Genomic DNA, 26,712 nt, shown 5'->3' with positions numbered 1-26,712 from the left:
ACACCCCTCCCCAATTCTCCTTCATCCGCCTCATCTGTCTGAGCCTGCCAATCCATGCCTGATCCTGATAGGGCCTCATGACTGATGACATCACTTCAAGTTTAGGCGATCGACCTTAGAAACTCTCAAGCTGAGACAAGATATGAATCAGAGAAATTGAAAAACTACATTTCAAACAATGCACAATGGTCACATAAGGGACGTTGTCTCAAACTGTTCTGTGAACATCTTTCTCCAAGGTACATGTCAGGGCTCAGGTGTGCTCATTCAGCAGTTCTAAACCCTGCAAGCAACTCTCTCACTATGCTGATCTCCATTACCATGTGGTACACTGTGGACCAGAGGTTTAGGCACACTGAGTATCAGTTCATGTAGTTTTGTTTTTACATTAAAAGCTTAACTGGCAGCATGTGGAATTCCCACATAGACATGGTTTATTGCAACATCGAAATAAAGTTTTCTTTTTAATCTACAGTAAAGTTACCTTTACTACTATCCAATGTAACGACCTCTGAAAATTCACAGAATTGCCAGAGCAGGAAATGGAAGATGTGGACATTTATAAAAGGATATCCTATAAAGAAAGTATTATTTTGTCCAAATGGGATCTAAATTTTGTTTATTGCTTCAAGTCTTTATTATTATTATTATTATTATTATTATTATTATTATTATTATAAAAAAGCTGTTTGAAATGTTCAGAAATGTATGGTTTTGAGTGCCCCTTTGCCATAAAAATTAATCATGCTTTCAAAAACATATACATTTCCTAAATGCAAATCAACTATAAATGACCAAGGGGGATATTGTGGTCTCGATTTAATGATTTGCAAGCATTACGTTTCCTACTTCAGGAATCTTAACAAACCATAAATGAACTACAGTCAACTCAGGACCTTCTAGAGGACATTCTGACTTCTTCCCCAAAGTGCAGGGCAATGTATTAATAACCCTCTGCAATGCAGTGCAATGATTATTTAAACCTGTACATCATACTGCAGAGATTTCTATATAAAACAAAAGCTTTTATCTTGCTGATACGCTAAAAACCCAAGTTTTGTATACACATTGTATATACATTGATTCCAGTTTGCAGAAAATGCTTTCTTTCTTACTTTTAAAAGTTTAATAAGATCCTCGACAGAATACTGTTTGAAAACCCCCACCCACCCAACCTTATAGCCAAAATGATTCCAGTTGTGATCTGCAATTTTTCCACTATATTCCAAAGCACTATGGAGGCAAATACATTATCCTTCTAGTAGTAGACTGACAACATCACTGCTAATTCTAGGAGTGCAATATATTCCCACCATTAAGATCTATTTCCAGTTTGTTCTTTGTCAGTCACCTTATCTTCTTTCTCAGGATCATAACACAGAAATGCTAGAAAGGTTTATTTACACAATGCTTTTGTTACTTTTGTAAACTCTAGATTATGGTTCTGTTCATCAAAATGGATTTTTCCTCCTCTGCAACTTACAGCAAGAGAGGAAGGGCTCCCTCCAGACTTCCTGCAATAGACTTCCTCACTCACCCCTAGCTCAAAAGCTTCCTTCTGTGGAATTCAGTTTCCCCAAACCACCATCACTGAGTTCCATTTATTACCCTACTATTCTTTGAAGTCTGCACAGCTATCACTTCTGCAGCTGAAGAGATACGCTTTTTTATTTAAATTTTAAAATTTGTACCAAAGACTAGCTTGTCTCTTCAACAGCTAAACCAGGGGTCAGCAAACTTTTTCAGCAGATGGCCAGCCCACTGTCCCTCAGACCTTGTGGGGGGCCGGACTATATTCTTTTTTTGGGGGGGGGATGAACGAATTCCTATGCCCCACAAATAACCCAGAGATGCATTTTAAATAAAAGCACACATTCTACTCATGTAAAAACACGCTGATTGCCGGACCGTCCGTGGGCTGGATTTAGAAGGCGATTGGGCCGGATCCAGCCCCCGGGCCTTAGTTTGCCTATCCATGAGCTAAACAGTTAAATGGCCAGTCACCTAGACTTTGCTGTTCCTTCTTTCCCATTCAATTAACTGCACTTCAGATATAACTGTACATGAAGACAAAGCAACTGACTTAGCCTCTTCCAAAGAAGATTACTCCACAACTTTATGGCAGTTCAAGTCCAGCTTTAGCCTGCCCCTGAATTCACAACACAGAGACATGTCTTCCTTCCCACAAGTTATCCTTGCATCAGAATGAATTCAAAGGGTGGTGTGGGATGTTCTATTCATGCTGGGCAGGGTAGACAGAACTCTCTTGGCTACCCAGTCACTCACCTTGTGCAATGCTTTAAAGACATTTGGAAGCACCAAGGTTGACCCACGCTACTTCTAAGCAGCAATGCTGGCGAACTTCATAATACAGTGGTACCTCAGGTTAAGAACTTAATTTGTTCTCGAGGTCCGCTCTTAACCTGAAACTGCTCTTAACCTGAAGCACCACTTTAGCTAATGGGGCCTCGCACCGCTGCTGCGCCGCCGGAGCACGATTTCTGTTCTCATCCTGAAGCAAAGTTCTTAACCTGGGGTACTATTTCTGGGTTAGCGGAGTCTGCAACCCGAAGCGTCTGTAACCTGAAGCGTATGTAACCCGAGGTACCACTGTATAAGTTTGTATGTGTTAAACTGAGCATCAACTTTCCAGCTAGAAAGCAAAGGTACAACACATGTGCAGTTGGCATTCATGACTACAGGGGTGTTTTGCAGGCATATGAACAAAAGTGGGGGAGAATCTTGCATTCAACAGCTAACTTCCACCCCTGAGAATTTTCAGAAAATGGTGATAAATACTAAACCAATTCTGACTTGAGGTGAAGGATCACTAATTGTCTCAAAACAAAGCAAAACCCAGATGAAGTGAAACTAACTCCTTCCCTGAATCCCCTTCTCAGCACATTCTGGAATAATAAAAGGATGTGAAGGGTTTGTGGCAACCACCAGTAATGCCCAGTTACCAATGACAACCAAAACTGGTTGACTCCTTTGGATTAGTTTGCACTTTTAATTAATAGCTGGGCTTGAAGCCTTGCCTCCAGCCTAATTCCTTACCTTACAAGCTTTTCAACCCACTAGCACTTAGGTCAACTCCATTTCCAAAGTATTCCCCACTTCCCAAGAGAAGATTTGGAAAAGATGTCGACTTGTTATGTTTTTGTAGAATACACCCTCCTTCCACTCACATTACTAATGCTCCTCCAGGTAGTCCAAACGCAGGTGATGGATGAGCATATGGAAAGAAGGAAATCTTAGAAAGAGAGCATATAATCAGAGGGTAAAGATTTTCCTAATCCTACACAGATATGAAATGATTTGGAATATGGTAACATTGCTGGAACTTATGTATCTTAGGAAACAGAAAAATTGGACAATTAAATTTCTAGAACAAGGGTCTCAACAAACAATGTTTGGGAATGACAAGTTCCTGGATAATATAAATGTTTATAAGTTATTTACAATGCTTTATTAATTGATCAGGTAAAATTGACCCACAAGGCAATTTCCTAAAACACGCCCACCAGTTGTCACTGGTGATGCCAACTGATAGGTGGGAAGGCAGCATTTAATCCTGCACCGGCGATGGGCACTGCTCCCAGCAGGGAAAAGGATCATGCAGCCAAGGCAGCCAGATTTAATCCTTGCTCATCAGCTGGGAAGTGAGGCTTAAATCCCTTAGCAGAAATGCTGTTTGAAGCAGCACACACTTCTCCTTTAAGTCAATGGGCTGGCAGCAGTGGAGTAAGGAAGAGGAGTCCCCCCCCCCCCCCACTGCCACTGACTGCCCACTTGGTTAAAGAAGCGCAAGCTGTTTCAAACAGCACAGTGTTAAACAGGGTAGTGCCTACAAAATCTACAACGAAGAACATTGTCTAGTTTGAACGGACTTAAATATAACTGCCGTATTTATTGTCTTAGGCATAAAGCAGCCAACTGTGCGAAAATAGTTTAAGGGGCATTGGCGAAGTTGCCATTTTTAAACGCAACTGCCCTAAACATTCATGAATACATTCAAGTGGCACAGGGCTTTGCTGCATTCCACCCTGATCTTTCCTTACCCCATGGGTCGGCACAAGAAAGCCTTCCACACAAAAGTTTCCAACACAAATGAGTAACAGCAAAAACACTGACCACACAGAAAGGTCAAGCTGCTCTCATTACGTGTGCACAGCAGGGCCACAGCATGGTAAGCATCAGAAATTTTCCCGCAGATATAAAACACTACACTTTTTCACTTTACATTGTTGATTCTATTTTTTTTGTAACTGAAGGATGCATAATTAGGAACTTTCAGAGTATATTCCTCTATTAGCATGAGTTACATTCAAGAGCAACAGACACAAAGCTTCCTTCCCCCTTATCTGAGGTAATGGACTATCCTGGATTAACTCAATAAACTAGAAATTTACCTCTGTTTTGCAATTTGTAACTAATTTATGAACTGATCAGTACTGAGGTTCAATCCTGCATTGCAAGCATGTTCTCAAAAGCCTTTCCTTCTTGTCTCAAACTTAACACTGAGAGGGTTAGTGGTGGCACAGAAATGTCATCTGTGATAGCGAAGTCAGAAATGGAGCTTGTAATGAGGGATGACTACTCCACATTTATGCACAAATTTGGGTTTCCGCTACCCTGATGTCCACCTTATATACCCCACCAGTTTTCGTGTCAAATAAATGAATAGTTTTGCAAAAAAAAGAGGAATTCTTCAATTCATAATATACTGTGTGTTAGGCTGATGTTACTCCTTCCAAACGACATTTCTGACCTTTAGCTGCTATGGAAACAAGTTGCCTATATAGGCCAACTCTTTAATTATGCAATGATCCATTTTCAAAAGAAAAAAGGGGGTGTCCCAGGCTATCTGCTTGGCAAAAGACACTGAATGTTGAACACTGTTCCTTCTGTTGTAAAGACTTCTAAATTTAAGTGTGATGAACAGTACAAAAACAATGTATAATTTGCTGCACAATAAGGGGGCAGGAAAAACCCTACCTTTGCACACAGGATGCAAAGTGGGGTGATTCAGGCTACACACAGCAGGAATCTACCATTTTCAGCTGACTGCAATAGGTAGACTAGACCAGGGGTGTCCAACTTCCAAGAGACTGCAATCTACTCCCACCATAAAGAAACTGGCAGTGATCGACCCATTTTTTGATTGACCAGAGTTGTTGAGCTGTTTTTTTTTGGGGGGGGGGGGACAAAAGTTGTAGAGCATTTTTTAGGGGGAGGGACCAGAGTTGTTGAGCTTTTTTTAGGTAGAGAGATCAGATCAGAGTTGTTGATGGACAGGCCTGGACTAGACCATTCCTAATAATTTTCAATTACTGCTTAGCCTTGCACAATGGAACATGAAATCAGAATAAAACTGCTTTTAAAAATGCAAAATACCATATCCAGATTGGATCTCACAATATTTCTATTCTTTCTGAGTGAAGTAGTGGGTTCAGGGAGGGGCCAGTACCCTCTCACTTTAAGATTAGAGCAAGGCACCAAAATCTTTTCTTAAACTTACTTGCCAACTGCAGAACATTTAATTGGTCAGTTTCCATAAGTAAAGTCCTACAAGAAAGACTCCATGACTTAAAAATATATATAGCAGAGAGCACAGTCACCAGGATACTTGAACAAGAATGTGGCACCTCTGGAAAGGACAAATGAAAGCCAATGGCCTGCTACCAATGGAAGAATGCTGCATTGGGCCACTAGGATCAAAGGAGTAAAGCAGTCAGTGAAATCAACAGGGACGCAATCACATAAATTGTGGGTAATTTGCGGGAAAACATAGAACTGAAGCAGCTAAAGAAAATACAGTGGACGCTCGCGTTGCAAACGTGATCCATGCGGGAGGCACGTTCGCAACCTGCAGTGTTCACAACCCGCAGTGCCGCGTCAGTGCACGCGCGGGTGGCGATTCAGTGCTTCTGCACATGCACAAAGAGTGATTTTTTTAGCCCTTCTGCGATGGACCGAAACCCGGAAGTAACCCACTCCGGTACTTCTGGGTTCGGCGTGATGCACAACCCGAAAACGCGCAACCTGAAGCGTCTGTAACCTGAGGTATGACTGTATAGTTGTGCCACATTATGATCATCATACAAAGACTGCTGGAAGTGGTGTCTTGTGTGATGATTTACCGTATCATAACACATCGTTCTGGCACGAAGAGTTTTCACACTGGTATCAGCCTCCTTCTAGAAGTAGTAATGCTAATTCTGGTTACATCACTGAAGAAATGAGATAATTGCTCCTTCTCAACTTTTAAAAGGAAACAAAAAGCCAGTAACTCTCAGCCTGTGCAGACGTTTCATTGCTGAACAATGCGGCACATTCACTACTGAATGAATCCCAGAGCATGGCGAGTCTCAGGGAGGCCACTAGACTGGTTATTATTGCACTAAGCATAACCCTCTCATAAGAGCTATTAGCTGGCATGCTTGGTGGAAAATCAGTGTTTCTCTGGAAGCAGCTGTTAACCACTACCACCCCACTTCAATTCTCCTTTTTATTTAAAAGGATAAGGAATGACTAGGCTTGGCATACTCCAAGTTTTCCATGAAAATTTTTATCTTTTAGAACTCTCTCTATGCAAATGATATATACAAAATATCTGGCCCAGAATCCAAAGAGTTGCTTACTGTGAAATACTTTTGCCCACCCACTCCCCATCTCATGCCATATAACAAACTGTTCTTTAAAGTACCCTATGTTTCTAAAGCAGTTTGTCATGCCATATACTTAAGCTTAGGAAACACAAATCTAAGGCCGGCTGGATGTTTGGAACTGCTTATACAGTCTCTTTGGGTCCCAGACCTGCCAAAATTCAACTTTTTTGCTTTGGTACTAGGTAAAGATTACGGGTTTTTTAAAAAATTTATAATGCAAGAGTAGTGAGCAGAATGAACATGTGCATTAAGGACAGAATCATTTATCCAGCAGACTTCAGCTTTGCATTATTTCCAGCAGCAGTTCACAAAGAGTCTAGCTGTTGTATATTTATTTTTAAAAGAGCTTGCCTCTTTGGCAGTGAAATAAGCCAGCTAAGCAGTGACTGCATATAGACAATGCAGCTACAAAGCCACAGATCAAGTTCAGTAAAGCCTGTAACTGTATCCAATAGTTACATTTAATTATACAAACTAATGAGGGAATACATACCTTGTATGTATATTGCTTTAACTGTTCAGCACAACAAATAAACACAAAGTGTGGTGTACTCACAGCAAGAGAGATTTTGATCAGATGTGTATGTAAAAGGTATATATGCAGCAGTGATCATGCTAAAGCAAGAGCCCTCTCTTAATTTTTGAACCTTCTGCCTTGCACTGCAGTCCCACCTGTTCAGGAGGGACCCCATATCCTCTGGAAAGAGTTACTGGGGGGGGGGCGTACAGGGGAGGAAGGGAAAAATCAGTTTTGCAAGCTGCCTTTCACTCACACAAGCAGTGGAGACAACTCACTAATTAATTAATAGAGTTTGGAACGCAGCATTCAAAATCTTCTTGTAACCTTGCATCTAGTGAGGAATGCTTTGTCTGGAAGCAAAAAATGGCATCCTATTATAGTTGCAAGGATTGTGGAAAGCACCAGACAAAAGGATTATGGATCAATTTGTAATTCCAGAGCCCTTGGCTTTGGTCAGAATTTACTAGCAGCACAAACTGTCATGGAATGTGTGCTCCATCTGCTTCTTGTTACCTTCATTCATGAGAACTGCCATCTAAAAATGATAATTCCAGAGTATTTTTTTCCATATACATACAAAGCTTGATAAAAATTCAAATGTCTCTTTAATATGATTGGTAAAGGACATTAACCCTAATGGGACATTGTAAACGCAAGTAGTTTTGTGATACCAAACTCACTACTGCCACCACCAATGTAAATGCTTTCCCTAAAACCTTAAATTATATAAATTATAAACACCTGCATTTCCATAGGTTTGTATCCTTTACATATGGCATCTCCTTTTTATAGGGCACTAAGTGTGCCAAAATGGGGGCAACAAGCAAAGTCATCATTTTGACATTAGCCATTCTGACCTCAAGATGACAGTCAGGATCTAAGACACTGATGCTGATGTAGAACAAAGTGTGAAAAGGGTTCACTTCTGTCTGTCCTGAGACAACTGCACTGAGAAGTACAGTGGAGGAAAGTATCATGGTGGCAGGCTAAGGGTTTTTTTGGGGGGGGGGCAATTGCCCTTCATTCCTCTTTACCAAGTTCATCAGGTAAAGGAAGAGGAAAATAGACACCTAGCCTCACTAAGCAGGAGTTAAGAGGTGGCTTCTCTCTTTTGGAAGTATGGGCAGAATGAACATGCGTCTCTTGAAATTGACTGAGGGGGGTTGGAGAAGCTGAATGAGGTTTGAATGTTTTTAGCTAAGTTAGTTGAAGACGAACTGATTTGGAAGGTTGGGAGTTTCAGAAAGCTCAGATCTCTCTCTGCCATGAACCATAGCTGTCAACTTTTCCCCTTTCTTGCGAGGAATCCTATTTGGAATAAGGGAATTTCCCTTTAAAAAAGGGAAACATTGACAGCTATGCCTTGAACTCAAGTTTGTGACCTTGGGCAAGTCACTTGCCATTCAGCCTCACTAGTCTGCCTTCTGCAGACCAGGTAGTGCAGAAGCAAATGTGGGATCAAAGGTAGCAATTGAATGTTTAGCCCCCACCTCTGCCTTGCACTCAGATTGTAGTCTTGGGCTATTCCATTCAATGCCACAAGCCAAAGAGCAGTGATACCATCCCGAAAATATTTTACATAGTTTTCAGCTAAAAGGAATTGTCATTATGCGATGGCTGCATTTATCCCCAAGGATATCGAACTCCTTTGGAAGAAACTTCCAAGATGCTATTATCTGAAGACTGAAATGCTTATTTCTGGACAATTATCAGGTTTCTTTCCTAAGCTTTGGTTACCCCAAACCCCTTATTTATTTTCTTAGACTGTTGACTCTATAACAAACACACACACACACACACACACACACAAAATAAGGGCAAAAGCAAAGCTGCTGCAGTGTGTTTATAACCTTTTTGAATCTATAAATATTACAAGCAATAGGACATTGTTTTCATATATTTACATCCTAATCCATGCAAGTTAAATGGGACTTGTTTCCAAGGAAGCAAGCCCAGGACTGAAGGCTTTTGGCAATCACAAGAAAGTAGGCTATGAAAAGGCATAAAAGCTGAAGCTCACTAAACGCAGTTATATGCATTTTTGAGCAAAATCCTTTCAAACGTGCTTAAGACACACAGTTATAAAAATGCAACACAGTACGTGTAAAGATGCATAAGAGGAGAAAACAGACACAGAGGAGAGTTAACAAGAATCAAAGGAAGTACAAGAAAAGAATTGCTTACCCTACAGATGCTTCCTCTGCAACAAACAAGCTCATTTTTCACAGGGCTGGATGGGTAAGCCTACCCACACTCCATTAAATCAATTGTTCATTCTGCAAATTGGCTTAAGGCTGCTCTTGGGCATTTTATACATAGAGATGCAGCTGCCTAGAAATGCATCTGCAAAGTGAGGCAAAAACAAACAACACCACATTCACATACCGATGAGAAAGAAAGAAAGAAAGAAAAAAAGAAAGAGAGAGAGAGCGCACACCCACGGGATCGCTAATGAATTCTCCGAAAGAACCAGCCTAAATGGCTATTCACTGAAAGGTGTTCAACACAAGATTAACAAGTGGCTAAGAGCCACCCTCTGGTTTTGATTTTTAAAGCTGCAGTTTTTTGATACCACTGCTGGCAACCAGCCACCACTGCAGGCCTCAAAAAGTAGTGGAAAGCTTAAAAGGGGGAAAGAGCCTGCCGGGAAAATTCTTCTAAGCCTGCAGCTCTGCAGCACTCTCGTTCTTTACAATAAGGAAGAGCAAGAACCCTCATCCCATCGCCAGTCTTTCAATGCAAACTCTAAAAAGGAAATGTAAGGAGGTCTATGTGACGAATCACTTAGCCCAGCTCTAATATAGTAAATATTATGACCTGAGTATTCTTGCAAGGTTTGAACATGTGGGCTACTCTTAAAAATAAAACCACACACATACACACAAATATCAAATATGCTCTCGCCAGCAGCAACATGGGTAAAACAGGGGAAGAGAATGAAGATAATAAAGCTAAAGAAACGGATTTTCTCAGGTATTTCTCCTGTTTCAGGAACTGACGAAGGGGAAGTTCCATAATCAAAGATCAACAGCATCAACCATCAAAGAAATCTTTATATTTTACATACATTGCAATTTATGGACAACCACTTGTTTCAGTCTGACATAAACCACAGTCCTTTATGTACACAATGTAAATAAGGTATGCTGTGCTAATAAAACGAGTCCCCTTTCCCTTAACAAGCAAAGACACAAACCTACCGTATTTTTCGCCCCATAGGGCACACCGCCCCATAGGACACACCTAGTTTTTTGGGGGGGGGGGGAAAGAAAGAAAAAAAATTATTTCCCCCCCAAGTGCGGGGCTGGTGCGGGGGAAGCATGAGCTTCCCCCGACCCCAGCCCCGAGAACAGCCTGCTATCCGCAAGCCCAGCGGAAGTCGCGCCGGTCTCCCCAGGCTTGCGAAGAGCTGCGCGAAGCCCGGGACTGCAGGCAGCTCTGCGCAGCCCTCGGGAGCCCGGCGCAAAGTCGCGCTGGTCTCCTGAGGGTTGCGCAGAGCTTCCTGAAGCCTGGGGAGCGAGAGGGTCGCTGTGCACCGACCCCTCTCGCTCTCCAGGCTTCAGCGAAAGCCTGCATTCGCCCCATAGGACGCACACACATTTCCCCTTCATTTTTGGAGGGGGAAAAGTGTGTCCTATAGGGCAAAAAATACGGTAATAAATATATGGTTTTACAATATAAATTACAGTGGAACAGCTTTCCTTTCATATGTTTTACAGTCATGCATTTCATTGCTTAGCTCTGTCTATATTTTAGAATACTCAGCTTTATTCTTCTTGGAAAAATTATCTGTGTAATTTCCCTATTAACTTTTATCTTAACTGCTGTCACACTAAAAGAATTCTGTAGAAGGTTTTAGAAAATGTGAGTTTAGGTTAGTTTCCAACATATTAAATTGCTGTGATTTAATGTTCTATGTGTCTTGCGAGTCAAAGGAAAACAAAACCAAAAAATCCTGTAAAACACTAATGTCTTGTGTATAGATGAAATCTAAAGTTCAGCGCTGAGACTTGAAGAAAGTTTCCAAGTTTCAGTAAACTGGTCATAAGACACAAGTTTATTTGAAAGTTCTTTTGCTTGTTACATTTGCTGGAAAAGTGGGGAGATAAATAGTTGCCTTTAGGTGGCAAGAAAAACAAAGTCAATGGTAACTTTTTAGAAAATGTTCGACTAACTCAGCCTTGCCCAGCCTGGTGATCTCCAAATGTTGCTGGCCATAATGACTGGGGCTGAGGGGAATTTTAGTCTAAAACATTTTGTTTGGTGACTGCTGCCTATGTCATAATCTCAGAATTCCAAATCTGCCCAGGGTGCCAAAAAAACTTGTGACAACCAGATAGTATATTTTCACAACCTGGTTTAGTCCATAGGAGCCAACTCCTATGGGCTGAGGTCCCATTGCCCTCCATAAAATATTTGAGGGGGCTGTGCCCCTAAGTTGATGGGCATTGCCATTCAAATGGGGTGTGTGTGCTGCATCTTGTGATTAATTATACCTGGGGCCCCCAATATTTTATTCAAGTTGGCACCACTGTATAGAGAGGAATAGGATTCTCTAAAATTATACCCTCAAACCTGAGTTTTAACCAAGCTTAGCAAGTGTCACAATAGTGTACTTAAACCAGGAAGAGAAGGGTGGGATGCTATTTTCTTTAATCACAAAATAAACTTTCTGTATTCAAACTAAATAAGCCACCAGTGTTTAGGCTAAACATATTTGATAGAATTATTACAAAAGTAACCAAAAGAGAGAAATGTTTGGATATTACATTCAGGGCTGTTTTGTTGAGAAAGAAAAAAGTGATGACTTTAGATAAGAATCATGTGGATGTCCCAGCACAATCCTGCGCTGGAATGTTAAGACCATCACATTTTTCTTTCCTCAGTTCTCAAATATATTCAGTAATTATTTTAACCTGAACTTTGCATGGCCTTAAATGTAAAAAGCAAGCACACAGAACAGCTCTACTCAGTGCTATTTGGGTGGTATAATAAATAGGCATGATACTTGAAAATATCAACTAACTTCAAGCTGAGGACAGGAGGAAGTTCCTTGGCAAATAAAGTTATATTGCATCATTACATGCTACATTGTGATGAAAGATTAATGACAAATCCAGTCCAGGAGGGATTGTTGTTTGAGGAGTGACACCAGACAATTCTTAAAAATACTCAATTAGGAGATTAAAATGACTGATCCCATTTTGATTCATACCATAGATTCAGGTTCTTTAGTCTGAACAGGTAGAACACAACACACTGCCATTCAGCTATCACTTTAGCTGATTTAAAATTGGTGTTTACTTATTCTTTCAAATTTTAAATCCATTACCTAAACTGATGGACAAATGTATTATAAGAACACAACAAAGGCAAATAGTCTACCTTCATACTTTCTTTTACTGTTCAGAGTAATCTTTGTCTAATCTTGTGAATGCAAGATACAATTAGAATTAAAGGAAAATAAATCAGATGTTAAAGCCATTACCAGCAAGGTTTCCTCAATGACTTGTCACAGGAGCCTTTCTTAAACCTTGACGTGACCTCAAAAAAGATGCTTGGTCTTGATGACAGCACCGTTTCCTTAACACGAGAAGTCTTCACAGTGATCCTAAGGACACGACTATCATCAACAAGGACTACCATCAAAAGATAAGTCTTACCATTACTTGTTGCAGGGGTGGGAGCATGTAATTTTCCAGATGTTGATGAACAACAATTCCCACCAGCTCCTACTCTTGGTCACGTTGGCTGAAGCTGATGAGAGCTGGTATGTAACATCTGGAAGCCCACAAGTTTCCCATCCCTGGACTACTGAATGGCCATGTTCAGCCAGTCATATCTCAGCTCATTCAGATAAGATGTACAACAACCTCTTGTCCCTGTGTGCTGCCCACTGATCATCAATGAGTACTAGGCACGATGGCTATGCTTTGCCTCCACAGCTGGAGGCGGTTTGCTTCTGAATGGCAGTTTCTGGAAACCACGAGAAGGGAGAGTGCTCTTGTGCACTGCTTGGCCACTGTGAGAACAGGATGCTGGACAAGATGGACCACTGACCTAATCCAGCAGGCTCTTATGTTCTTAGGGAGTCTTAGATGTACCTACTTCAGGGTTGTTGTGAGGATAAAACTGGGGAAGGGGCGAACTGTGTTCATCACTTTGAGCTCCTTGAAAGAAAAAAATGGGAGGTATGTTTTACATAGGACTAAGTAAAATTTCTTCATTGAGGCTTTAGAATATCCATTTAACTTTTAGATATAAGATTTCAAAGGAACCAAGATGCGGTGCACAATGTCTGAGTTTTAAAGGAGCCAGAACTCTTGCAATATCTATTACAACTGAAACCAATACCCTAAATGAATATTTGTAACAATTGTATCTCCCAAGGCTGAAATATAAAGCAGCAAATAATTTTGCTTTTTTGGCAGATGGCTAAAATACCTCTAGCTCTGAATCTTTGAACTGGAATTCTAGTTTATTCCATGTATCAAAGTCAGTCCGCCAAACACAATAATTAAATGCCTCCAGAATAAAGGAAACTTGCCAGAATTTCCAAGTTCAATTGAAAAATAAGCATCAACTTGCATAGTCAAGATGCAGCAAAAGAAGTTGAACTTTATACCTCAAGTTATAGATGAAAGCAGATGCTAATATTTTTGTTTGTGCTGTCTCCATAGGAACGAAAAGTAACAAAAGATGAAGATTTCCAAAGAACAGTTATCAGGTTTGATTTAGTACCTCCAGTTCACACGTACTAATACTTCCCTTGAGTCACAAATATTGAAATAATGTGAAGAGAAGCAACAAAGACCCATTTTGAAGCCTCCCAGTTATCCCTAATCTGAAATATTACTTCCCTCTTGGGCTGGTCCCAATCTTTTAGATAAAAGTTGGACCATAGCAGTTAATGCCAACTTAAACACAGATACATAGTTATGCAGCTGTTAAGGCACACCTCTGCATTATTTAGGATGAATGCATTGTTGGGCCCAGTAACATATACCCCCCAAAACATTCCTCAGATGAAAATAGGGACATTTCTCACTCTCCTCCCAAACTGTCTCTCCTTGACCCCTCATTTTTTGTCCCTCAACCAGAGCATTTCCACCACCACTATACCAATGGGCCATGGCACCAACACCCTTCATAATCCTGAAAACCCCTTAACCCCGATTTTATTTTATTCATTGGTAGATTTGCCAAAAGAACAACACAAACCAATAAATAAAGTTTAGAAAGGGGCAAGTTTTTTTCTGGGGGTACGCAGGGGTACGCATACCCTAAATATTTTGTGAATCTAAGTTTTGCCTCATATTTCAATATGAGTAGGAAAATGAGAGTACCCCTAAAAAAAATTTAAGAAAAGAAAGCAGTGTGTGTGTGTGTGTATAAAGACTCTTCCTTTCTTCATGCCCAGGGTGTCCCTGCCATCTGCCAGCTTCTCAGAGCCGGTGTGTCACAGCCACTACTGCTGCCTTCGCTCAGAACAAGCACCAGCTCATTCTCCACCCCGAGCTCGGTGGGAAAAATAGGGACATTTTGGGATCAGATCAGAAGCTGAGGTGGCTTTCATACTTCCAGAACCTTCCCTAGAAAATAGGGGCACTTGGAGGGTAACATGGCATCAAGAAAAGTTGTCATGTTATTGGCAACCAACTATATGTACCTCCATGCAAATGTGTGCAAAAGAGGACTGGGGGGGGGGGGGGAGAATACCATTCTTAGGTGCTCTCTATATACAGCACCTCTCATCACAGTTTGTCTGCTATAAGACCCAGTTCACACCTTACTGCAAAAAAGAGAACTTCAAATAAATATGAACTAGTTAATACTATGGGTACAGGATCTGACTTCTGCATTATTCTATGATTCTATGTCTTACAGCAACCCAACTGGTATGCCACCATCTACTTTATTTTCCTCATTCTCCCTCAAGTGGGATGAGAATTGAGCTGCAAATATAGTTGGCAGAAAAAGAATTCTGCTCATCCCAATAGTAAACTGCACCAATGGAATACATATTCCTTACACTCACAAACCCAAAGCCCAAGTAAAAGGACTACAATTAGCTGTTGTGGTTTTCAAAAAAAGCTAGTAAATTGTAAGTCTTACAATTGTCAAATTACTTAAAGAAAACACTGGATGTACCTTGAAGCTTTTTGGGGGGGAGGGGGAAATCCAGCATGGAGGTTTTCTGAGGTTCCCACCTCTATGGTTTGCTATATCAGCTTGTCAGTTCACCTTAAATTTGAAAGTTAACGTAATAGCGACTATACCTCCAAGCCTGATTTGCTGAAGAAATAACAGTTTAGTTGTTTGACCAATCTCACAGAAAAAACATATGCTTTTCTATTAATATTTTATTGCTTATAAAACATCAAAGTTGGCTGCCTTCCTACTTTGTCAGCAAGCAACAATTTCCCCCTTTTAAGCTAATTCAAACCACAGGGAGCCAATTAAAAAAAGTGAAGCTTAACACAACTATTTCCTTCTAGTAATCTCTCTAAATTTAGGGTTTATCAGGCCTTATGGGGTCTTCTTTCCAGAGCAATTGGCATTTATTCATTTAACTACCATGTGTATAGCTAAGGGAATGAAACAAGTTCAAACGTTACCACTTGACTTCAAATTGAGAAAGACAGAATTTATTTAAAACACACTTGAGATTTCTTCTGAAAAGTTTTTCTTTTAATACAAGGAAATATGTTACAACATTCCTTCTTCCTTTGTCAAAAAGGGGCTAAATTAGTATTTTGGCAGTCACCAAAGGCTTTTTCCAGTAATATTAAATTTTGCCATGTTATAGGATATGGACACTAAAAGGCTACTGAAGGCTAATGTTGCTGTTATTTTAAAAGAATCCTTAGTTGTTGTTTTTTAAGGCAATGATGTGCTTCAATGAGGTAATACGAAAACATTTCCCCATTTTTTTGTTTTCGTTTTTCAGTGAAAAAAAAGTTGGGAAGGGGGAAACAGAAGCATATACAGTCGTACCTTGGAAGTTGAACAGAATACGTTCCGGAAGTCCGTTCGACTCCCAAAACGTTTGAAAACCAAAGCATGGCTTCTGATTGGCTGCAGGAAGCTCCTGCAGCCAATCGGAAGCCCCGCTGGATGTTTGGCTTCCAAAAATAGTTCGCAAACCAGAACAGTCACTTCAGGGTTTGCAATGTTCAGGAGCCAAAACGTTCGGGAACTAAGCTGTTGGCCTTCCTGTTGGCCTTCCAAGGTACGAATGTATTAAATTCTTAGTAAATCCGGTGAAGTTTCAACTTCTGTTTTTTATTTATCTGATGTTTTTAAAACAAAAAGCACTTTTATCTGTCCTGACCATGCAAAATGAACTCAGTAATCTCAGCAAAGGAATGCAAACACCACCAATGCACAAGATGGACTGCAAGTCCTGTGTTAAAGCTATCCAAAGCTTCAAAATTTACATGCAATTGCATACTGAAAAACTGCATGCAACTGCAAAATGCATACAATTATTATTATTATTATTTTGCATTATGTGAGGAATGTAGATCTGCCTCTTTGCCGAGACACTTTCATCTCTGCTTTAATTTTAATTTAGTACGTGCAGAGAAAGGAGATACAATTGAATACACAATAGCAAAGTGCTTTTTGGCCTGAGGGCAGAAGCTTCCATACCCCTGGGCTAAAGGTTAAAAGATTCTGATAAACCTTCCTAAAATAAGCCAATCACAATCAGAGAACAAAGTACTGTGTTGCATGAACACAAATGTTTATTTGAGCAGCTAACAACCCTTTTTATATAATTCTTTTCCATTTTGTTTGCATTACATTTTCGACTCAGAAATAAAGCAGAATGGAAAATAAAGAAACCCTACAAACATGTGTGTGTGTATATATATATATATATATATATATAAACTTGGCAAAGAGGAAAGTGGGACATCCAACAATTTAAAAATTGTTCTCTATGGTAGAATTGACTAGATGTCAAAATAAACTGTTTTTAAAAACACCTTCATGTGGTAGCAATTTTATCCAGCAAAAATCCTTACTTGAAGCAAAGAATTCCAAACAACAGAGCTGCATAACAAATTTCCAAATCACCCATGATGTGTAACAGGTGAAAACACATGAGCTGTGTTATTTAGATTTGTTTAAGGGAACCTATAAAATGCTTAGCCTCCAATAATTTGTTCAATATCAGATCTAGTTGGTTATCTTTAGAATAACAATTGGCAGCTAACTGCAATACAGTGGACGCTCAGGTTGTCAATGTGATCCATGTGGGAGGCACATTCACAACCCACAGCACCACGTCTGTGCACATGCGGGTTGCGATTCGGTGTTTCTGCGCATGCGTGACCGCCGAAACCCGGAAGTAACCCGTTCCGGTACTTCCAGGTTTCAGCACATCCGTAACCTGAAAAAACGCAACCTGAAGTGTCTGTAACCCGAGGTTTGACTGTAATGAAACTCTCAGGGCTGCATCGCGCATTACAAAATTTGTTCGTAGAAGGCTGTTTAATGAAGAGAACAATGCTATTGTTGGTATTTCACAGATTGATGCTCACAGCTTCCCTCCCCATGTCCACAACAAAAACAAACAAGCCATCAGCATATGTAGTAATCAGATTATCACATCATTTACAGGCTACTCAGACAATATTTTTTTCAGAGGTGCCTTCTGCCTAGGAATTCTGTAAACATGTGAGGAGAGTCAGAATCTACAACACGTGGAAGCTTTCATCAGTGACAGCTATTTTTAGCCACCTATATACAAATCCAAATTGCTGCTAAGAAGGGTAAACAACATAGTAAATTCATGGCTATTTTTAGAAAAAGGTATTTAGCATTGCACTTTGACATATGTATCATCTGACATATATTTAGTACCTTTCACTAGCAATAATCCATTCGCCAAACCCGTGTGCTGGCATTGATATCAGCATGTGACACCAGAGTGATTTAAGGATTCATGCCTCCTACCAAAAAACATTATCATCTATAAATGACAGGCAAGCACCCAATACAACTGGTACATAAAACTCCAAATATATTAATGTACTCTAGATTGCAGTAAGTATCTGTGAACAAGCCCCTTTAAAAACTCTTTCCTTATTTAATATTTATACTGGACAGCTCAGTTGGTTAGAACATGGTGCCAGTAACACCAAGGTCGCAGGTTCGATTCCCATGTGGGACAGCTGCACATTCCTGCATTGCAAAGAACTAGATGATCCTCAGGGTCAATTCCAGCACTACAATTCTTTGATTCTTACAATAAGTACAAAGGGATCTGCTTAGCAGGTGAGAGAGTGGATTTTCATACAGCTATTTAAAATAAAAAAATCGTATTATGTTTGAGGCCAAAAATAAAGCAAATCAGGCAACTTCTCTCAATACTTAACCACCAAAAGCACTTCAGTCTAGCACAGGGAGGGATTTTAACTGAGCTCAAGATAAGGAAGGAAGGGTTAACTTTCATGGAAAACTCACGCAAATAGGCTTGTGTCTGAATACATCCCCAACTTCTGAGCACAATTAGTGGCTGTGGAATACTGCCTATGCCAGACTGCTGGAAAGGCGAAATGGATATCCAGGGGGAGGGAAGAAGGGAAGGAGTATCCTGGAAAAAGGCATGGATGACTGAAACTTTCTACAGGAGACCTCTCCACAATGCAACATTTTATTATAGATCCCAAATGTGCTTATATATTACACACTATGATTTATGGTGTATGTTGTTTGGGATTTCTAAGAAATATTTCAGAACACTGAATATTTCAGTCCCACCATCCATCCAACAGAGATGATATAATACACACACATTTTGTGTGTGTGTTATAAAGTCACACACACCTTAAAACTCACAGGCCATTCAAATTTTACAGGCATGATTAAAAGGAGTATTAGATCACAGCTGACTGGAATGCTGAACTCCAGCTGGACACCAGCCAACTGGGACTCATGGTAACCATTGTGTTTTTAAAGATCCATTTTAAAAGAGTCATTAATATTCTCCTCAGGACTTCAAATGCATGGCAAGTAATCCAACTTGGCAACAAACCTATGGAAGATGGTGTTACTTTCTACTTTCAGCCAACTAACTTTCTTGAGCAGATTTGAAGGGTTAAGGCCCAACACTTGCTTTCATGCATCAGGGCATAACCAGCAAGACTTCATGATGTAAACCCAGGTAAATATTTGTTTTGTATTCTATTTATAAATACTTTAATTACAAATTGGTTTAATGTAGGGTGCACCAAACACTATATAATTTTGATATTCCTTCACCTGTAGCACATTCAAAGACAGCTGAACCCCAAAATACCTACCACAAGGTTTTCACATTCAACTTGTTTATCACAGTCGTTTTTACTTTCACAAATACTCTAAGCGGTGTTGGAAACTGAGATATGAAAGCTAGGAGCTAAATGGCACCTTAAGCATAGGTTATGGGCGCAACAATGGAATGTCTAGGCCCACTTTTTTATAACAAGGATACAAAGCAGAAAATGAATGAACTGCAGCTAAAATCTTATATTCATTTTTCACATGGTCTAGTCCTTATCTGAAGACTGCAAAAAAACCCAAAGCCATGCTTCCCCTGCCCGCCCCACTAATATTCTTAAAAGAGGGTCTCTTCTCCAGTCTTCAGAGAGTGGCTGGAAGTGGGGAGGCAGAAAAAGGTCCTCCTTTTCTTCCACTCTGCAGTTTTAATCTGAAACCTTAGGTGCAGTACTGTGTCCAGAGCTCAGAAATGGCTCTCGCTAATGAAATTCCTTGTCGCAAAACACGCCTAGAACAATGGGAGTTTTGAACACTGGCTTTAAGATAGCAGCCCGAATGCCTCTTCTTAAGCAATGTATATGGATTAGCTTGAAAAATGACCTCTTTACAATTACCGTATAGTGGGAGTAATTTCTACAAGCAGACCAAAGGAGGGGTAACAGCACCAAAGCCAATACTTTTCAGATTTGAAAAAAATAACAACTTGCAATGCTTATGACTGCCTCATGAGTTGTTCTTCAGTGTAGTTTGTAAATTTATCCAGAGAAGGAACCCTCTCTCCCTGCCCAGTTCCCTCCCAGCTGATCATTTACCTGCCCTAGAAGTAATAGCAACAATAGTAATAAATTTTTGGAGGCCTCTCTCCCTGATATCTGGACTCTGGAAATGTTATGACAGTGTTCCAAGAGTGAGAGGCCATTATGCACTCACTTCAACAAAACTAAGTTTTACATCAGCTCTAGAAGATGCTCGAGCAGTGTTTCCCAAACTTGGGTCTCCAGCTGTTTCTGAACCACAACTCCCATCATCCCTAGCCAGCAGGACCAGTGGTCATGGATGATGGGAACTGTAGTCCAAAGACAACTGGAGACCCAAGTTTGAACTCTGAGCTTCAACTCTGGACAACCTGGAGGGAAAGAGACGCCCAAATTTAGAGAATAGTTGTTAAATATGTCTGTCTCTCTGCCGGCACCATTCATATTTAAAACTTGACAGATTCTGGCCCATGTTATTTAACATCTTCTGCATTGAACGGGAAGAATAATTCAAGGTGTTCATTGTCATCTATATGCAGGTGACGTGTAGCACTTTTAAACTTTTCAACCTAATACAAAGGAAGCTGTTGAGGTTCTGAACTGAAACCTGGAGAAATTAATGAGCTGGATGAGCACTAAGAAACTGAAGATGAATCCACACAAGACACACATGCTCCTGATCAGGAGGGAGATGGCTTTGGAACAAGAATTCTGCCTGGTTTGAATGAGAATGAACACACATAAACACATCTTGAAAAATCAGGTTTGCAGTTTGAAAGTGTTCCTAGACTCAGTTTTCTATCTGGATGACCTGGTGGCAAAAGTGGTCAGTTCCAAGAGAGTCAGACCTGGCTACAATTAAGAAGAAAGAGAGCCTGAGTTAAATCAAGATCAGATTAGTGCAATGTGCTCTAAATGGGGCAACTTTAGAAAAACCTTTAGAAGACACACTTGATCCAGAATGCAGCAGCAAGCTCATCTATAGGACCATGTTACACCTGCAACTTCTGTGCCCACTGCCATTTCTTCCACACACAACTTTGGCAATTACCTTCAGATAGCTGGATGATTACCCATACCACCCTGTTTGTTCCCTAATATCTGGAGAGGTCCTTTTGTGCCATGTAGCTGTTTTAATGGCTGCATCCATATTGTGGGACATTTTGCTCCATAAAGTGTGGATGTCCCTTCTCAGGCTGTCTTTTGGCAGTAGGGAAAGACATTATTATTTAGATATGCGTTTACTCAAGTATCTGCTATAAATAATCATGGTTTATCAATGCCTTTTATTCATATCATAAAATATCATATCATAAAATATGATATTGTTGATTCTGAATTACAGTAAGCCACTCTAGTGGGATAGAATTTCTATGGGAGTATCACAAGAGGACTCTGGTGCACCAAGGAGATCAAAATGGAATATATAAGCCATACCTGAGCTACAATTTTTAACAGTGTGTTATGATCAAAAGTGGAGGAGGGGTTCTCCCCCTCCCAGAGTGACTTAGAAACTTTTTTTGTATTCAGAGGATGGCGTGGAGGGTTGTAGTAATATTACTCATGACAAAGGATCCTGCTGAGCAGGGAAGATTAGCTACTCCGGTGGTCCAGAGTGTCCCATTACAACCCACTCAGGGGGGGAAATGGAAATATGTTAGATGCTGTGTGACAACTTAATCTACTACTCCTTACAGTGTACAGACATCTGGCTCAGCCTGTATAGAAATAATTCAACAGAAGCAATAGAGAAGGTAGAAATTATCATCAAACACACACATTTACTATCCTCTGCGTTGTCATTTGAATTATTATTAGTTTAAAATGTGACCTCTTAAGTTTTTATCTACACAAGAATTTTATTCTCCATTTGCAGCAATCTCTTTGTGTTATAAATTATCATGAACCAAGCCTTTTTATTTGGATACACACACAAAGGAAAATAAAAAAAGGAATACAGAGTCTGGACAAATTTGTCTCCTACAGCTGTCCAGGAAGAGATGCTAAAAATGATGGTTTATCCAGATGCCCTGCAAAATCTAGGGGAAGCAGTCTTCAAAATAATGTAAAAAACTTATATGGCTCACCAGGAGAATACAAATGCCTTGTTAGGTTACTACAGCCCACAAACTAGCCAGCTGTGAAGGAAACAGCCTGGTGACAAACCATACCAGGAAAGCAGGTCAGGATTTCCTGCTGTAATAGAGCCTGCTACTCAAAGAGAAGCTAAAACGAGGGTCAAGCTGCAAAAAGGTTTTCTTGTAAAAGCTATGTCATAAATTGATAATAAGTAGCAGCCTAGAATTGGATTTCCATTCCACAGCATTTTCGATTTTGTGCCAACCTTATACTACCCAAATTACCTTGGTAATCAAATTTTCCATAACCTTTGCACTACAGGTGCAAACATACAGCTTTAGCTTCTGAGTGGCAAGTAATTCCTTCCTAAACCCAAGGTTTTTGTATGCAGCCCACAAACTTCTGTTGAAATGCTGATAAATTCATGGACATTTTTAAAAGGCTCTAGCCCTCACAGATTTGAATATATGAAGGTCAAGTTTCTAATATGAGGATTAATGCCAACCAGGATGCTTGTGACATATTTAAACAGATGTTATTTCAGATTGCTCCAATTCTCATTCATACACAAAGTCACCAACAATTTTAAAAAGGAAAATATCACTGAATAGAAACACTGGAACTACGTTAGGAACAATCTGGGCTAACGATCTGCATAACAATCTACTCTTGCAGTTCTAACACACTTCTCTGTTTCACTATGGACTAGCATAGTAGTTGTTCACTAGAGAGTGGGTTTCAAGGCTGTGATTAAGAAACACACAAATAAATTGTTTAATGTATTTGTATCTCTTAATAATGTTTCCATATATTCTTCATGTGTGCACACAAAACAAAACAAAACAAAACAAAACAAAACAAAACAAAACAAAACACAACACCATTGCTTTGGTGAAAGAAAATAGACCAGAACATTCATAGGTAATTTTTGTTGACCAAAAGGGCTTGGTGGGAGAGAAGATGAAGAAACTACCTGCCAATTTTTAGTAAAGTAATCACAAGACTCTATTTTCTTTCATTCACTTCTGTTTATTGTTTGTTTACATGCGTATGCAGTGGCAGCTGGTAGCATTTTGACATGGTAGAGCTGCAATGCTTAACCTTGCTTTGTTTAAACTTTAGGAATGTGTGCCAATACACATAGCACAAGTGCTACTGTCTTCTCCTTGCTAAATAATATTAATAATAATTCACCCTAATGTCCCAAAGCAAGTTACAACATTAAAAGACAATTGGAGCTACACTTCTATGCACAGCTACGTGGGAAGAAGCTGGCTGAGGCTGATGGGACATTGAAACGAACCAAGAAGTTCATTAAATCCTACAACCTGTAGCAGCACACAAGATAAGCAAACCAACGATGTGGAAAATACTGGCTGCTTTCAGGCTAATCCTTAGCAACTAGTGAATTTACAATATTCAGCAGGCAAGGAAATTAATTGGATATTGATGAGTTTCTATGCTGAAATATTAAATATCAACACGTCATTGAAGCAACTTGAATTGCAAGAGAAAGAAGCTTCACTGCTCATTTTTCTAGAGAGTACAAAAAATAGCTTTTAGAGACTCTTCCCTCATCATAACAGCATCCTCTTCTATTTTTGAAGCACTGTCCGGAGTTCTAAGCTATAACTTCACATGAAGGACAAAGTCCGCAGGGCAATAAAAATCTGAAACACAATTAATTCCTTGTTTGACTATCTTCAGAAAAGAATAAGTGATAGCAGCACAGAACCCCAAACAGATGACTGACATTACCAGATAACAATTAGCTTAGGTTAATGGGTAACACTTTGTCAGGCTCCTACAAATGTCAATACAGCACATCGATAGCTATAAAACACCCACGGGAATGGTTAATATCACTCTAAGGCAAACTGCCTTATTGAGGAAAAAGATGGACTGGCTGATCAAGTCATTACTACTACTCAGTTCCTGCTTGTGGGTTTCCCATAGGCTTCTGCTTGGCCACTGTGAGAACAGGATGTAGGACTAGACGGGCCATTAGCCTGACCCAGCTGGCTCTTCTTACGTTCTAATTATCTTTACCACCCCCCAAACCTAGGAAGCAAAACAACAAACTCCAGATTAACATGGAAAATGCAGAGCTCTGGCTATTTATTGTGTTCAGTTTTACAAAACATGGATCTGAAGTGAATGTTGAAATATCACTACTTGATGTATCATCAAGCGACTTTATTACTATTCAGGCTGCAATCCTGTAGCCACTATAGAAGTCAATAGGGCTTAACTTCCAAGTCAATACATACAAGATTACGCAGTCAGTTTAATTGTGCTGTGCAAGTAGACTTATACAGTCGTACCTTGGTTGACAAACGCCTTGCGACTCGAACATTTTGGCTCCCGAATGCCGCAAACCCGGAAGTGAGTGTTCCGATTTGTGAACCTTCTTTGGAACCTGAACATCCGACACAGCTTTCGCAGTTTCCTTCAGCCAATCGGAAGCCGCGCCTTGGTTTCCAAACGTTTTGGAAGTTAAATGGACTTCCGTAATGGATTCCATTTGACTTCCAAGGTACCACTGTACTTACCCAACATTGGCTATCACACATAAAAACTTACCAAGTCTCCAAATACCACACACACCATACAGGAACCTAACATGTCCCTAGCCACCCAAACATTGTTTGAATCATCTCTCTCATTTTCCCTCACCACAAACTAACTTTTCAGAAATGAAACATTTTTGCATAATAATGCCTAAAATAAGCAGGAAAGGGGAGAAACACTACATTTGAGAAGATAGTTTCACCAAAAAAGGATTGATATTATATTTCTTACATTATGTATTCTGAGAAAATGAAAGAACAAGTTTTCTTAAGAGAAAAACAATACCGACCTTCATTCCTGGATAAGGTTTCTTTACCCTCTGGTGTTTTATCTGGCATCTCAGCCGAGACCAATTCAGTGAAACCTGAGGGACATAAAGAAAGAAAACTGTTCTCATACCAAAGCCAGCAGGGGAACACTTTTCTGTAAGTTCAGGATACTGTTACAAGCTAATTCACACACATCCTATAAAACACTTCAGCAAAAGGGCAAACAAAGCTAACAAATTGATATATGTGAACACAAAGAATTCGCTGACCCTATCATGTGTCGTTGAGCTTGAGTAAAGTACCAACAGTTTGGGAAAACATTTCCTTTAAAGCAGGAATAGGGAACCTGAGGCCTCCAGACATTGTCTGACTACAACTCCCATCATCTCTGACCAGTCCCAGCACCAGCTGTTGGCCACGTTGGGCACCAGCCCAGGGCCTGACCACTGGCCATGCAGGCTGGGAATGGTGGGAACTGGAGTCCCAAGAACAACAGGAGCTCCACAGATTAGCCATCCTCATTTAAGGAATACACAGGCCCATATAATTGAAAAAGGGTTTTTTTGGGGGGGGGTGAGTTAACTTAAAAATTCAACAGAGAAGTCCTACTAGTGAACACTAGCCAGTGAATCAAATATGAATGAAAATATCTGGCAAACCCTTTAGGGCAGGCATAGGCAAACTCTGGCCCTCCAGATGTTTGGGATTACAATTCCCATCATCCCTCACCACTGGTCCTGTTAGCTAGGGATGATGGGAATTGTAGTCCCAAACATCTGGAGGATTGGAGTTTGCCTATGCCTGCTTTAGGGCCTTGCCTTCAAGTCAAAACAGTAAAATCATTTTTGAAAAATAAAACACACACCTCTCCATTCTCTGTCCAGCTAAGTAAGTCCCACCAAGTTCAATAGGAATTGTTCTTGTTTGCACAGCATCAACCTCAAGACATCCAGAGGAATGCCAAGCAGAATAATTTAATCCCAGCCATTTCCCCACTATTTGCTTCACTGTGAAAATATATTATAACCTCGCTTTATCAGATATCAGGGTGATGTACAAAATAAGGCCAAAAATAGTAATGAGACCATAGATAACAACCATAAAGCAGAAGCAAATGTCAGTGCATATCCCTCAGGATCAATTTAACATAATTCTCTCTGGCCACACCACTAAACATTTTGGCAACCACATTCTGCATTAGCTAAAGCTTCTGGATCTATATCAGGATCTGCTGACCCTGTGGATCCTGCTGCCTGAGGTGGTCACCTCACCTTGTCTCATGTGTGGGCCAGCCCTGCTTCTGAGTCATCTTCAAGGGCGGCCCCACTTACAATGCATTGCAACAACCCAATTCAGAACATGGACTGCCATGGCCAGTCTATCCCTGTCTGGGAACCACCTGAAGCTGGTAAAAGGCACTCTGAGCCACCAAGCCACCTGGTCCTCAAGTAGCATAGCTGGAGCAAGTCCAAGTTATGCACCTCCTCTCTCAGAGACAGTGAAACCTGAGACAAGAGAACCACCTGCTCACTGAGTCTCAAACTTAATGGGATTCAACTTCAGCTCTCTGGTCCTCA

General features: G+C 40.3%; 1 protein-coding gene across 6 annotated transcripts in view; it reads right to left on the bottom strand.

Moving 5' to 3' along the window:
* The window catches only part of LOC308473089 (pleckstrin homology domain-containing family G member 1-like), a 103,742-nt gene that overhangs the window by 48,100 nt on the left and 28,930 nt on the right, over window positions 1–26,712 (bottom strand). For 4 of the 6 annotated variants that reach the window (XM_080998349.1, XM_080998351.1, XM_080998348.1 and 1 more), the window contains exon 2: window positions 25,156–25,230. Coding sequence is in view for 3 of the 6 variants with exons in the window: in XM_080998348.1 (XP_080854474.1) it covers window positions 25,156–25,230 (75 nt within the window). In the remaining 3 variants the exon portion in view is untranslated. Of the gene's footprint in view, window positions 1–9,375; window positions 9,619–25,155; window positions 25,231–26,712 lie in introns of those variants that run through there. The other 2 variants (XM_080998350.1, XM_080998353.1) reach the window with 2 other exon arrangements.

This window comes from Podarcis pityusensis (assembly GCF_964106645.2).
Source record: "Podarcis pityusensis genome assembly, chromosome: 3".
In the NCBI taxonomy this organism is placed as follows: Eukaryota; Metazoa; Chordata; class Lepidosauria; order Squamata; family Lacertidae; genus Podarcis; species Podarcis pityusensis.
The sequence above is the reverse complement of the archived record's forward strand: the minus strand, read 5'-3'. Positions and strand labels throughout refer to the sequence as shown.